Source organism: Eumetopias jubatus, unplaced genomic scaffold (assembly GCF_037043125.1).
Source record: "Eumetopias jubatus isolate StellerSeaLion01/CBP00866 unplaced genomic scaffold, mEumJub1_p1.0 scaffold_9, whole genome shotgun sequence".
NCBI classification, from domain to species: Eukaryota; Metazoa; Chordata; class Mammalia; order Carnivora; family Otariidae; genus Eumetopias; species Eumetopias jubatus.
In genome coordinates, this window is record NW_028274815.1 from 113,554,756 (window position 1) to 113,570,514 (window position 15,759).

General features: G+C 40.2%; 1 protein-coding gene across 1 annotated transcript; it reads right to left on the reverse strand.

Moving 5' to 3' along the window:
• Positions 1-3,315: 3,315 nt before the first annotated feature.
• On the reverse strand, positions 3,316-5,732 carry DEFB129 (defensin beta 129). Its single transcript, XM_028118560.1, has 2 exons — positions 5,675-5,732; positions 3,316-3,761 (listed from the first exon to the last, which is right to left on the reverse strand). The coding sequence occupies exons 1-2, from the start codon at positions 5,730-5,732 to the stop codon at positions 3,316-3,318; spliced, it is 504 nt and encodes a 167-aa protein (XP_027974361.1).
• Between the last annotated feature and the right edge of the window lie 10,027 nt (positions 5,733-15,759).

Consider the following 15,759-nt stretch of genomic DNA (forward strand, 5'->3'; position numbering starts at 1 on the left):
GGCTTGCTAAGTGTGTATATAGGACACTGAACACAGATATTTTTCCCTCCCCTCCATAGCAATTTTTGATTTATTAGTAAACTAAAACCCAGTGTATGTGCAAAAATCCAAATTATTTGACAACAGTTATCATTCCAAGCTTGTTGCCTTCCACTGTGCATTCTGTGAGTTTTATTCTCATAATTAACAATAAACAGTCACATCTGACCACAATTTTTATAAACTGATATCTTGGGTTTGAGTATAAAAATCCTAGTATGTTGTTCAGCTTTGCCCAGAGTCAGTGAGTGACAAACCCAGAGCAAAGGCTCAGGGTATTCTCAGAGGCATCTGTGGTTCCTATGTCTTTTTACCTAGAGCTCAGAAGGGAGGAGGAAAAGGGTATCCTATCGTTTCTGGACTGTATCAATCTGCTTGGGCTGCTATAACAAAATACCACAGACTGGGTGGCTTCAACAACAGAAATGTATTTTCTCACAGTTCTGGAGGCTAGAGTTTAAGATTATGGTATTGTCAGGTTTGATTTCTGCTGTGACTTCCTTCTTGGCTTGTAGATGGAGAAGGATATTCCCCGGTATTATTCATCCCGAGAAGACGGGTGAGTTCTATGATAGGACGCAAAAGAAGGCCTTACATTTATACGAGAAAGAAATTTCTTTTCTTTTGGAGGGTAGACAATGAAGAGGGCACTCCAACTGTGGGAAGGTAAGCTGGACATTCAAGAGTTTGGCAAACAGTATAGCAGAGAGGGAATCTCATACCCGTAAGATACTTGGGGTTCTTCAGGGGACACATGTTTAGCAGGAGTTGAAGTTATTCTTTGTATGGCAGCTCTTTCGTGTTGTACAAAAACTCCCAGAAACATACTTTATTTTTATTTTTTATTTATTTCAAAAATTTTTTTAAAGATTTTATTTATTTATTTGACAGAGAGAGAGAGAGACAGTGAGAGAGGGAACATAAGCAGGGGGAGTGGGAGAGGGAGAAGCAGGCTTCCCACCGAGCAGGGAACCCGATGCAGGGCTCGATCCCAGGACCCTGAGATCATGACCTGAGCCGAAGGCAGACACCTAACGACTGAGCCACCCAGGTGCCCCAATTTAAAATTTTTTTTTATTTAAATTCAATTTAAGTAACATATATTGTATTATTAGTTTTAGAGGTAGAATTTAGAGATTTATCAGTTGCATATAACACCCAGTGCTCCTTCCATCAAGTGCCCTCCTTAATGCCCATCACCCAGTTACCCCTTTCCCCCACCCACCTCCCCTCCAGCAGCCCTCAGTTTGTTTCCTAGAGTTAAGAGTCACTTATGGTTTGTCTCCCTCTCTGTTTCCATCTTACTTTATTCTTCCTTCCCTTCCTCTATGTTCATCTGTTTTGTTTCTTAAATTCCACATATGAGTGAAATTATATGGTATTTGTCTTTCTCTGACTGACTTCCCTTAGTGTAATACCCTCTAGTTCCATCCACGTCATTGCCAATGGCAAGATTTTGTTCTTTTTGATGGCCGAGTAATATTCCATTGTGTGTGTGTGTGTGTGTGTGTGTGTGTGTGTGTGTGTGTGTGTGTATAACATCTTCTTTATCCATTCATCTTTTGATAGACATATTTGGGCTCTTTCCATAGTTCGGCTATTGTGGACATTGCTACTTATAAACATTGCGGTGCAGGTGCTCCTTCGGATCACTACACTCGTATCTTTGGGGTAAATACCCAGGAGTGCAATTGCTGGGTCATAGGGTAGCTCTATTTTCAACTTTTTGAGGAACCTCCATACTGTTTTCCAGAGTGGCTGGACCAGCTTGCATTCCCACCAACATTTATCATTCCCCTTTCTCCGCATCCTCGCCAACATTTGTCGTTTCCTGACTTGTTAATTTTAGCCATTCTGACTGGTGTGAGGTGATATCTCATCGAATGGTTTTGATTTGTATTTCCCTGATGCCGGAGTGATGTTGAGCACTTTTTCATGTGTCTGTTGGCCGTTTGTATGTCTTCTTTGGAGAAATATCTGCAGGAACATATTTTAAAAAGATTGTGGGAAAATCTTTGCCTTGTTTAGGGTGACACTGTAGTAAAGAATCAGTAGGTTAGGGAAAGGTGGTCTTTAAATTGAAGGAGGTGCTAGGTAGTAGAGAGGAATATGCTCAAAAACTGGAATAGGGGTCTGTGCCATTGTAATTTGGGCAATAAAGGAAGTGTGACCTGTGACAGAAGAAGGTAGATTCTGGGATGTAATGTCATGTTTACATCTCTATTTTGTGAATGATTAACAGATGTTCATATGCTCTTGGAAACGTGGCTGTCTTTTGATTAGCATCATCTCCTTCACCTAACATTTCAGTAGCTGCTTGTGCCCTCAAAACTCTCTAACCTGTTGCTATCCATGTAGCCACTAGCTACATGGGACAATTGAGCACTTGAAATGTGGCCAGTATGAATTGAAATGTGCTGGAATGGTAATATACATGTGACATTTCAAAGACTTAGTGCAAAAATAGAATGCAAAACATCTCAAATAATTTTTATATTGATTATATGTTGAAATGATAATATTTTAGATTTACTGCATCAAATAAAATATATTATCAATATTCATTTCATCTAGTTTTACTTTTCTAAATGTAGCTATTAGAAAACTCAATGACTTATATGATTTGCATTTATGGTCTGCATTCTGTATCTGTTGGAAGCAGCACTCTGCCTATTGCCTATTGTCCCTTAGGAAATGCTTTGGACCAGAGATAGAAGTCCTATGCTTCTCCCTTACCGCTCCTCCCTTCTTCTATTCCCCCATATTTTTATCTTAATGGTTCCATGAACTGGGTTATATTCTTCTGTGGGGAAGGTAGACTTGCCCCCCCCACATTCTGTTTTTGCATTTGGGCCTTTTCCACAAAATCTGTGAAAAAAGAAAATAGTGTCTCTTGCTGTTTTTTGTCCTGTTACCACAAGGAAGGCACATCATATGAGAACCATAAATCCTTGTTACAGAGGCTTAATCTGAGCTATCTGTGAGCCAAATTCAGTGCTACAGTCACCAGTCCTGGTGCTTGCTTTTTCTTGGGCATGCAAATTAAATTCCGTTCCTCTCCAGCTCTACCTCCTCTGTGAGGTTTCTGTGAGAATGATAACATTATGTAAACTATAGGTGCTTAAACAGTATTTATTGAATGACTGATGACAGAGGAAACCGTCCTATGTTTCATTTTACAGCTAGCAAAGAAGAGAGGAACTTGGTGTTTTAGGGGAAAGGCCCACATCCCTGCTCATCTGCTTCCTCCAGCTCCAGTTGTGTTGTTGGTAGTGTCTATGGTGGTGGTGATGGTGGTGGGGAGTCAGCAGCTGAGTTTCTGCTTTCTTTGGTGTCTCTCTTGATAGAAATAGCAGTATATGAAATCTTTCCTGAGAACACAGGGTTGGTGATGGCAGAGTTTACATTGGTGGCATTTGGGATGATGAAGGTGTTGATGTTGGTAAAAGGGCTGATGCTTTTGATATGGGGGAGAAGAGATAAAATCTGATTTTTTGTTTGTTTCTCAGCATCAGAATTCTTGGTAGTTTGTAGGTGTTCTTGGGAGTCCTCTCCAAGTGTGTGGGACATTTCATTTTGCATGTAGTTTTTTATCATTTGAACCACTTTTGGTCCAATGCAACATTTCTTCTTCTTGCATTTCTGTATCTCTTTTTCATCCATGGTACAGTGGTCTTTGCATCTTCCAAAACCCATTAAACATCTTCTTAAGCCAAAGTACTCTGCACAAAGAAAAAAGAAAACCACTGGGCTAAGGTTACTAGCTAGATATGATGTTAAGACTGCTGGAGGGTGAAGCATAGAATAAGAGGTTGTTTATTAATGCTAAGTTTTAAGTGCAGTGTTTAGGGATATTGATGGAAACACCCGGCAGGCCAATAAAGTTGCTGTACACCCCTGAACTCCAAAATAAATCTCTCTAGTCCCCCTCATCGATTAACTTTAAAAATCTAGGGGCACATAGACGAAGGAGGAAAGGGAACACATTTTTTTTTTCTTCAGGATAGGATTTTAGACCTCCAACTTAGACACTTAGACATCTTAGACACTTACAGAGCATCACTATCTTTCTTCATGATCCTAGGAAATACCAACAAGAGCAAAATCTGTCATAAAACTAATCCAAGAAAGACTTTCAAAAGAGATCAATAGGACTTTCAGGAGTGCTGACTTCTTGCCAAACCCGATGGTCCATGACCTCACCCTCCTTGACAACCACTTGACCTGTGGTTCCTGGGGCATGGTGTTCTATCATTTGTAGTCTCTCTGAACATTCTGTCCCTCAGAGGCTTTATTCATCATCACAGCCTTAACCTCATCTCTGTCAAGGTAACTCCCACATGGTTATCTATAGCTCTAAATTCTCTGCTCAGTTTAGTACTTCATCTTCATCTGCTGAATTTTTTTTATCCGTGTCTCACCTTTTTTTCTGAATCAAGAAAGTTCTCCCTCATTCTGTAATCTTAACAATTCAACTGATTTTCCATAAATAACAAGAAGTTTATGTAGCACCTAATATTCACATACATTTCAACATCATTTCTCTCCAGAGACAAAACAGTAAAATTCTTATATTTCAAGCAGCTACATTGATTAACCTGCTATACTCATGTGGAATTTGGGGCTCAAAGTGACTAAGTGACTTTACCCAAGACGACACAGCCATACTTGCTTATGTTACTGCTCTTCTCTTAAGGTCCCAAGATAAAAACATTAGAAATATCTTGGGGCGCTTGGGTGGCTCAGTCAGTTAAGCGGCTGCCTTCGGCTTGGGTCGTGATCCTGGGGTCCTGGGATCGAGCCCCACATCCGGCTCCCTGCTCAGCCTGCTTCTCCCTCTCCCTCTGCCTGCTGCTCTGCCTACTTGTGCTCTCTATCTGTCGAATAAATAAATAAAATCTAAAAAAAAAACCCAAAGAAACATTAGAAATATCTTGACTCTTTCACTTTCCCTTCCTTGACCCATTGCCAGTTATTCTAAATATCAGGGTGATTCTTTTATTCTGAAACAAATTTTCATGTTTCTCTATTCTTTCCAAAAAACAATGGCCAATCCTCTGGTTCAGCCTTTTGCCAAGATGTATTCCTAGATGCCCTGATGAGTGATTTGGGGGTTTCCAAGAAGACAAAACCTGAGGAAAGGGATGAAACTAAAAATCTGAAAAAGTTGAAATCTGAAACATAGACCTATTTCCTGGATCCTTAGAGGAGATTTTTTGAGTGCAAGGGTAAGGACTTCCTACTTATTATACCAAGGTATAAACTAATATGAACATTTACTTCAAAAGATGGTTTAAATTAGAAATAGAGCAGAAATGAGGTAGACTTGGCTGAGTCCCAGATGATAGGGATGTAGAGGGCAGGAAGGCAGCCTTTATATGTTGGATAGCTTCTGAGTATACAGAAAACATCCTGCTTTCTCTGTAGCTCCCTGTGTATCCCCATCAGACACAGTCTAGAGTTGGGGCCTATGGGGTTGCATGAGGGATGGTTCATGACTGAGGCAATAGGTAAACTCTTCAGCCACCTGTTTGGGGATCTCCTCTTTCAGCATTACTTGGGGTCCCATTGTCATGGACAGCCAAATCCCTGCTTCCTCACACCGACCCCTTCTAAACGCAGGATTCCACATTACCTGTGTTCACCTGGTACTGTAGCATGAGGCTGGCAAAGATAGGAAAAAGGAGCTTCATGGCTGGGTGCCAGAGAGGAAGCCTTGGATCTGGGTTGGTGTTCTTGAGCTCCAGCCTTTATTGGCCTCTTCATGGCCTAAGGCCATGAGCAGTGAAGTGCAGCCAAAGCTCATAGAAGTTATGTTTTCACTGATTCTGAGAACAGCCTTTCCTGAACACTTCTGTGCAACACATTCCCTGCTCTTGATGCTGGGAGAAACATAAGACATATAAGATATGAAAGAAAGTGCAAGCCCTTTGTATCCGTTCTTAATATGTGAGCATGGCAAGAGTAATATATTTGTTTTTCTATCTGTCAGCTAATTATGCCTAAGGCACTTAACATGGGAGAGTGAGAAGCATAGAAATTGCTATACCCATCAAGTTTCAGAGGATTGTTTCTGTCTGTTTTGTACTGTGTCTCCACTGTTTAGTAGGGGCACTGGATCAACATTAGAGCTCAGTACGTGCATGTTGCATGAGTTTGTTGGAGGCAGCTCCTGGCATAACTTTAACTTCTTTTTTATTGAGATATAATTGACATATAACATATTTGTTTCAAGTGTGCAACATAATGATTTGATATTTGTATAAGTTGTGAAATGATTGATAGTTAAGTCTAGTTAACATCCATCACCACACTTTTAAGACTTACCCTCTAGCAACTTTCAAATATACAATACAGCATTATTTTTTTGTGCATTATTAACTATAATTATGATGCAGCATATTACACCCCCTGGGACTAAATGATTTTGTAACTGGACATTTATACCATTTGATGATCTTAACCCATTTTGCCCCCTTGCTCCTCCTCTGTACCTTGGCAACCATCAATCTGTTCTCTGTATCTATGGGTTCATCTTTTTTTTTTGATGCTACATTTTTTTAAAATTTTTTATTGTTATGTTAATCACCATATATTACATCATTAGTTTTTGGTGCAGTGTTCCATGATTCATTGTTTGTTCATAACACCCAGTGCTCCATGCAGAACGTGCCCTCCTCAATACCCACCACCAGGCCAACCCATCCCCCTACCCCCCTCCCCTCCAGAACCCTCAGTTTGTTCCTCAGAGTCCATCATCTCTCATGGTTCGTCTCCCCCTCTGACATACTCCCCTTTTCTTCCTCTCCTGTTATCTTCTTCTTTTTCTTTTTTCTTAAAATATGTTGCGTTATTTGTTTCAGAAGTACAGAACCGTGATTCAACAGTCTTGCACAATTCACAGCGCTCACCGTAGCACATACCCTCCCCAATGTCTATCACCCCAGCCACCCCATCCCTCCCACCCCCAACCACTCCAGTAACACTCAGTTTCTTTCCTGAGATTAAGAATTCCTCATATCAGTGAGGTCATGTGATACATGTCTTTCTCTGATTGACTTATTTCACTCAGGATAACACCCTCCAGTTCCATCCACGTGGTTGCAAATGGCAAGATCTCATTCCTTTTGATGGCTGCATAATATTCCATTGTGTATATATACCACATCTTCTTTATCCATTCATCTGTCGATGGGCATCTTGGCTCTTTCCACAGTTTGGCTATGGTGGACATTGCCGCTATAAACATTGGGGTACACGTACCCCTTCGGGTCCCTACATTTGTGTCTTTGTGGTAAATACCCAGTAGTGCAATTGCTGGATCGAACGGTAGCTCTAATTTCAACTGTTTGAGGAACCTCCATACTGTTTTCCAGAGGGGTTGCACCAGCTTGCATTCCCACCAACAGTGTAGGAGGGTTCCCCTTTCTCCACATCCCCGCCAACATCTGTCGTTCCCTGACTTGTTAATTTTAGCCATTCTAACGGGTGTGAGGTGGTATCTCATTGAGGTTTTGATTTGGATTTCCCTGATGCCGAGCGATGTTGAGCACTTTTTCATGTGCCTGTTGGCCATTTGGATGTCTTCTTTGGAGAAATGTCTGTTCATGTCTTCTGCCCATTTCTTGATTGGATTATTTGTTCTTTGGGTGTTGAGTTTGATAAGTTCTTTATAGATTTTGGATACTAGCCCTTTATCTGATATGTCATTTGCAAATATTTTCTCCCATTCTGTTGGTTGTCTTTTGGTTTTGTGGACTGTTTCTTTTGCTGTGCAAAAGCTTTTTATCTTGATGAAATCCCAATAGTTCATTTTTGCCCTGGCTTCCCGTGCTTTTGGCGATGTTTCTAGGAAGAAGTTGCTGCGGCTAAGGTCGAAAAGGTTGCTACCTGTGTTCTCCTTTAGGATTTTGATGGACTCCTGTCTCACGTTTAGGTCTTTCAACCATTTGGAGTCTATTTTTGTGTGTGGTGTAAGGAAATGGTCCAGTTTCATTCTTCTGCATGTGGCTGTCCAATTTTCCCAACACCATTTGTTGAAGAGACTGTCTTTTTGCCATTGGACATTCTTTCCTGCTTTGTCAAAGATAAGTTGACCATAGAGTTGAGGGTCCATTTCTGGGCTCTCGATTCTGTTCCATTGATCTATGTGTCTGTTTTTGTGCCAGTACCATACTGTCTTGATGATGACAGCTTTGTAATAGAGCTGGAAGTCCGGAATTGTGATGCCGCCAGCTTTGCTTTTCTTTTTCAGTATTCCTCTGGCTATTCTGGGTCTCTTCTGGTTCCATACAAATTTTAGGATTATTTGTTCCATTTCTTTGAAAAAAGTGGATGGTATTTTGATGGGGATTGCATTGAATGTGTAGATTGCTCTAGGTAGCATTGACATCTTCACAATGTTGATTCTCCCAATCCATGAGCATGGAACGTTTTTCCATTTCTTTGTGTCTTCTTCGATTTCTTTCATGAGTATTTTATAGTTTTCTGAGTACAGATCCTTTGCCTCTTTGGTTAGATTTATTCCTAGGTATCTAATGGTTTTGGGTGCAATTGTAAATGGGATCGACTCCTTGATTTGTCTCTCTTCTGTCTTGTTGTTGGTGTATAGGAATGCCACTGATTTCTGTGCATTGATTTTATATCCTGCTACTTTACTGAATTCCTGTATGAGTTCTAGCAGTTTTGGGGTGGAGTCTTTTGGGTTTTCCACATACAGTATCATATCATCTGCAAAGAGTGAGAGTTTGACTTCCTCTTTGCCGATTTGGATGCCTTTGATTTCTTTTTGTTGTCTGATTGCTGTGGCTAGGACTTCTAATACTATGTTGAATAGCAGTGGTGATAATGGACATCCCTGCCGCGTTCCTGACCTTAGGGGAAAAGCTCTCAGCCTTTCCCCATTGAGAATGATATTCGCTGTAGGTTTTTCATAGATGGCTTTTATGATATTGAGGTATGTACCCTCTATCCCTATACTCTGAAGAGTTTTGATCAAGAAAGGATGTTGTACTTTGTCAAATGCTTTTTCTGCATCTATTGAGAGGATCATATGATTCTTGCTCTTTCTTTTGTTAATGTATTGTATCACATTGATTGATTTGCGGATGTTGAACCAGCCTTGCAGCCCAGGAATAAATCCCACTTGGTCCTGGTGAATAATCCTTTTAATGTACTGTTGGATCCTATTGGCTAGTATTTTGGTGAGAATTTTTGCATCCATGTTCATCAAGGATATTGGTCTGTAATTCTCTTTTTTGATGGGGTCTTTGTCTGGTTTTGGGATCAAGGTAATGCTGGCCTCATAAAATGAGTTTGGAAGTTTCCCTTCCATTTCTATTTTTTGGAACAGTTTCAGGAGAATAGGTATTAATTCTTCTTGAAATGTCTGATAGAATTCCCCTGGGAAGCCATCTGGCCCTGGGCTTTTGTTTCTTGGGAGATTTTTGATGACTGTTTCAATTTCCTTAGTGGTTATAGGTCTGTTCAGGTTTTCTATTTCTTCCTGGTTCAATTTTGGTAGTTGATACATCTCTAGGAATGCACCCATTTCTTCCAGGTTATCTAATTTGTTGGCATAGAGTTGCTCATAATATGTTCTTATAATTGTTTGTATTTCTTTGGTGTTGGTTGTGATCTCTCCTCTTTCATTCATGATTTTGTTGATTTGGGTCATTTCTCTTTTCTTTTTGATCAGTCTGGCTAGGGGTTTATCAATCTTGTTAATTCTTTCAAAGAACCAGCTCCTAGTTTCGTTGATCTGTTCTACTGTTCTTTTGGTTTCTAGTTCATTGATTTCTGCTCTGATCTTTATGATTTCTCTTCTCCTGCTGGGTTTAGGCTTTATTTGCTGTTCTTTCTCCAGCTCCTTTAGGTGTAGGGTTAGGTTGTGTATTTGAGACCTCTCTTGTTTCTTGAGAAAGGCTTGTATTGCTATATACTTTCCTCTCAGGACTGCCTTTGCTGTATCCCAAAGATTTTGAACAGTTGTGTTTTCATTTTCATTGGTTTCCAGGAATTTTTTTAATTCTTCTTTGATTTCTTGGTTGACCCATTCATTCTTTAGTAGGATGCTCTTTAGCCTCCATGTATTTGAGTTCTTTCCGACTTTCCTCTTGTGGTTGAGTTCTAGTTTCAAAGCATTGTGGTCTGAAAATATGCAGGGAATGATCCCAATCTTTTGGTACCGATTGAGACCTGATTTGTGACCTAGGATGTGATCAATTCTGGAGAATGTTCCATGGGCACTAGAGAAGAATGTGTATTCCTTTGCTTTGGGATGGAATGTTCTGAATATGTCTGTGAAGTCCATTTGGTCCAGTGTGTCATTTAAAGTCTTTATTTCCTTGTTGATCTTTTGCTTAGATGATCTGTCCATTTCAGTCAGGGGGGTGTTAAAGTCCCCCACTATTATTGTATTGTTATCAATGTGTTTTTTTGCTTTTGTTATTAATTGCCTTATATAATTGGCTGCTCCCATGTTCGGGGCATAGATATTTACAATTGTTAGATCTTCTTGTTGGATAGACCCTTTAAGTAGGATATAGTGTCCTTCCTCATCTCTTATTACAGTCTTTGTTTTAAAATCTAGTTTGTCTGATATAAGGATTGCCACCCCAGCTTTCTTTTGGTGTCCATTAGCATGGTAAATGGTTTTCCACCCCCTCACTTTCAATCTGGGGGTGTCTTTGGGTCTAAAATGAGTCTCTTGCAGACAGCATATTGATGGGTCTTGTTTTTTAATCCAATCTGATAGCCTGTGTCTTTTGATTGGGGCATTTAGCCCATTTACATTCAGGGTAACTATTGAAAGGTATGAATTTAGTGTCATTGTATTACCTGTAAGGTGACTGTTAACTGTCTGTTGTCTGTGTTCGTTTCTGCTCTTTGCTGCTTTTAGGTTCTTTCTTTGCTTAGAGGACCCCTCTCAATATTTCTTGGAGGGCTGGTTTCGTGTTTGCAAATTCCTTTAGTTTTTGTTTGTTCTGGAAGCTTTTTATCTCTCCTTCTATTTTCAATGATAGCCTAGCTGGATATAGTATTCTTGGCTGCATATTTTTCTCGTTTAGTGCTCTGAAGATATCTTGCCAGTCCTTTCTGGCCTGCCAGGTCTCTGTGGATAGGTCTGTTGCCAATCTAATGTTTCTACCATTGTAGGTTACATATCTCTTCTCCCGAGCTGCTTTCAGGATCTTCTCTTTGTCTCTGAGACTCGTAAGTTTTACTATTAGATGTCGGGGTGTTGACCTATTATTATTGATTTTGAGAGGGGTTCTTTGTGCCTCCTGGATTTTAATGCCTGTTTCCTTCCTCACATTAGGGAAGTTCTCTGCTATAATTTGCTCCAATATACCTTCTGCCCCTCTCTCTCTCTCTTCTTCTTCTTCTGGGATCCCAATTATTCTAATGTTGTTTCGTCTTATCGTATCACTTATCTCTCGAATTCTGCCCTCGTGATCCTGTAGTTGTTTCTCTCTCTTTTTCTCAGCCTCTTTATTTTCCATCATTTGGTCTTCTATATCGCTGATTCTCTCTTCTGCCTCATTTATCCTAGCATTTAGTGCCCCCATTTTTGATTGCACCTCATCAATAGCCTTTTTGATTTCGATTTGGTTAGATTTTAGTTCTTTTATTTCTCCAGAAAGGGTTTCTCTAATAACTTCCACGCTTTTTTCAAGCCCAGCTAGTATCTTTAAAATCATGATTCTGAACTCTAGGTCCGACATCGTACTAATATCGGTATTGAGTAGGTCCCTGGCTGACGGTACTACCTCTTGTTCTTTTTGCTGAGGTGATTTCTTTCGTCTTGTCATTTTGTCCAGAGGAGAATAGATGAATGTGAGAACAAAATGCTAACAGGTTAACAACGTCCCCAGCAAATATACTGTATACAAATCAGAAAAGACCTGACACCAGGGGAAAAGAAAGGGAAAGAAAGAAAAAAGAAAGAGAAAAAGAAAAAAAAAAGAAAAAAAAGATAAAAACTAAAACAAAACAATACAAAAAAGGCAGAATATGATCAAATATGATCAGGCTAGTGCATAGATCAGTGCCACACACTAGATTTTGGGCGTATTTTGGTCTGTTAGAAAAAGTGCCTCCTAAAATTTTAAAGGAAGAAAGACATATATGTACAAAATAAGGGTTGATACAATGAAGGGATGGAAGATGACTGTAAAGATGAAAATTATAAAATATTTTATAAAAGGACTTGGTAAGATAAGTTGTTTGAAAAAAGAAAGAAGATATAAGAAAAAAAAAAAAAGGAAAAAGGGAGAGAATGTGATCAGGCAGGAGACTAGAACAAAGCCATACACTAGTGATTTAGGGTATATTTTGATCTGTTAGAAGAAACTGTACCTCAAAATTTTAAAGAGAGAACAACTTATATATATATGCCAAAAATAAGGGTAACTACTATGAAGGGATAAAATATGACTCTAAAAATGAAAAATAAAAATTTTTTTTTTTTTTTTTTAAAAAGGGATTTATAAGATGTTGGTTGAAAAAGGGAAAAAGAAAAATAAAAAAAACCAGTCAACAAAAATTAACTTTGATGAAATAATGAATCATGGTAAAAAAAAAAAAAAAAAAAAAGCCATGAATCTATGTGCAGTATTCCCCTAGCGCTGGAGTTCTCCTATTCTCCTTGATCGATCAACTTGGTCTTGGCTTGCTGGCTGTTTGTGCTGATCTTCTGGGGGAGGGGCCTGTTGCTGTGGTTTCCAAATGTCTTTGCCGGAGGCGGAATTGCCCCGCCCTTGTCGGTCCGGGCTAAGGAAGCTGCTCCGGTTTGCTCTCAGGAGCTTTTGTTCCCTGCAAGCTCTCGGTACAGCTTTGGAGGCCCAGGGCAGAAATGGTGGCCTCCCAATCTCCACTTGAAGGAGCTGAGAACTCGGGGCCCCGCTCCTCAGTGTGCCCCCAGAGAAAAGCAGTCACTTCCGTGTCCCCGGTCTCCGGCCGCACTCCGTGCTCACCCGGCCTGTGACCGAGCGTTGCTCTCTCTGGCACCCGACCCCGCGCGGAGTCTCCAAACCCAGCAGATCCCTGTAGTGCGTTCCCGCACCGCTCCTCCCCGGGAAGGAAGGGGAGTCTCCCCGGATCTGCTGCTTGTTGGGTCCCTGCTGGGGGAGCCGTGCCCCGACTGGGCCGCAGATCACAGTTTATGGCAACCCCGAGCTGAGAACCCGCGACTCTGCTCCGTATCTGCAGCCGGTTTCCCTGCTCTGATACCTGGGAGCTCTGCTGCACTCAGGCACCCCGGTATCTCTGTGACCCCAAGGGTCCTGAGACCACACTGTCCCGGGAGGATTCCACCCCCCGCTTAGCCACTGCAGCGACTTCCCTCCGCCGAGCCGACTTCTAAAAGGTCCGATTTTGTGCTCCGCGGCTCTATCACTTGCCAGAAGCGGCCGGCAGAGGCCCCTCCCCCGCCGTCTATCCTCCGAATATCGCCTCGGATTCACTTCTCCGCAAGCCCTACCTTCCAGTAAGTGGTCGCTTCTCTGTTCAGAGAGTTGTTGCTACTCTCCTGTTCGATCTCCTGTTGAGTTCGTAGGTGTTCAGAATGGTTTGATCCCTATTCAGCTGAATTCCTGAGACCAGACGAAATCTAGGTCTCCTACTACTCCGCCATCTTGCTCCGCCTCTTGATGCTACATTTAAGTGAGATCATATGGTATTTGTCTTTCTCTTGTCTGACTTAATTCATTTAGCATATGCCCTCAAGGTCCATCCATTCTGTTGCAAATGGCACTGTTTTCTTTCTTATATCCAAATAATATTGCATTATATATATTACATTTTCTTTATCCTTCATTCATCAGTGGACACTAAACGTTGCTTTCATGTCTTGCTGTTATAAATAATGGTGTAATGAACTTGGGGATGCGTGTGTGTTTTTGAGTTAATGTTTTTGTTCTTTCAGAAAAATACCCAGAAGTGGAATTGCTGGATCATATGATAGATCTATTTGTTATTTTTTGAAGAATCTCCGTATTGTTTTCCATAGTGGTTGCATCAATTAGCATTCCCACCAAAAGTACACAAGGGTCTTGTTTTTTCCATATCCTCACCAACACTTGTTATTTTTGATAATAGCCATTCTAACAGGTGTGAGGTGATATTTCACTGTGATTTTGATTTGCATCTCCCTGATGATTAGTGATACTGAGCACCTTTTAATGAACCTCTTGGCCCTTTGTATGTCTTCTTTGGAAAAATATCTATTCAGATTCTCTACCCATCTGTTAATCAGATTGGTTGTTGTTGAGTTGTAGGAGTTCTTTATATATTTTAGATATTAACTCCTTATCTGATATATGATTTTCAAGTATTTTCTCCCATTTGGTAGTTTGCCTTTTCCTTTTGTTGATGGTTTCCTTTGCTGGGCAGAAGCTTTTTAGTTTAATGTAGTCCAATTTATTTATTTTTGCTTTTGTTCCCTTTGCTTTTGGTATCAAATCCAGTTTCTGTGGTATCAGTTATAACATCTCTTTCATTTCTGATTTTATTTGAATCTCTTTTTTTCTTGGTGAGAAGATTTGTCCATAAACAAATTATCTTTTCAAAAAAACAAGCTCTTTTTGTTTTCCTTTAAGGATTTTATTTATTTGACAGAGAGAGAGAGCACAAGCAGGGGGAGTGGCAGGCAGAGGGAGAGGGAGAAGCAGGCTCTCTGCAGAGCAGGGAGCCTGATGTGGGGCTCGATCCCAGGACCCTGGGATCATGACCTGAGCTGAAGGCAGTTGCTTAACCAACTGAGCCACCCAGGAGCCCCTCATTGATCTTTTATATTGTCTTTTTATTCTTATTTCATTTATTTCTATTCCAATCTTTGTTATTTCCTTCCTTCTACTAACTTTGGGGTTAGTTTCTTCTTTTTCTGGTTCCCTAGGGAGTAATCTTAGGTTATTTGAGACTTTTCTTGTTTCTTAAGATAGGCCTGTATCATTATGATTTTTCCTCTTAGGACTGCTTTGTTGCATCCCATATGTTTTGATATGTTGTATTTCCATTTTCATTTGTCTCAAGGTATTTTTTTGATTTCTCTTTTTATTTCTTTTTTGACCCATTCGTTTTTCAGTAGCATGTTGTTTAATCTACACATATTTGTGAATTCTCCAGTTTTCTTCATGTAATTAATTTCTAGTTTCTGTACAGTTATGGTCAGAAAAGGTTTGAGGGATGATGGCTCCATTCGTTAAGTGTCCGACTCTTGATTTCAGCTCAGGTCATGGTCTCAGGGTGTGAGATCAGGCCGGTGTCAGGGTCCACACTCTGCAGAGTGTTGGCTTCTTTCTCTCTCTCCCTCTCGCTCTCTCCTGCTCACACTCTCGCACTGTCTCTCTCAAATAAAAATAAATAAATAAATAAATAAATAAAATCTTTAAAAAAAAAAGAAAAGATGTTTGATATGTTTTCAGTCTTCTTAAGTTTACTAAGACTTATTGGCCTAACATATGATCTATCCTGGAGAATGTTCTATGTATGTTTGAGAAGAATATGTATTCTTTTGCTTTCGAATGAAATATTCAGTATGTGTCTGTTAATCTGGTCTAATGTCTAGTTTAAGCCCAATGCTTCCTTATTGATCTTTAATCTAGATTATCTATTCATTGATGAAAGTGGGCTATTAAAGTCTCCTATTATTGTATTGCAATTGCAATTTCTCCCTTTAAGTCTGTTAATATTTGCTTTGTCTCTTAGGTGCTGCTATGT

What these genes read in the sequence shown, in the direction of transcription:
- DEFB129 (XM_028118560.1), bottom strand. Translation starts at nt 5,732, where the DNA reads ATGAAGCTCCTTTTTCCTATCTTTGCCAGCCTCATGCTACAGTACCAG. An exon ending in ACAGTACCAGGTGAACACAG is followed by an intron (nt 3,762 to 5,674) that starts GTAATGTGGAAT and finishes TTCTTTGTGCAG; the next exon opens with AGTACTTTGGCTTAAGAAGA.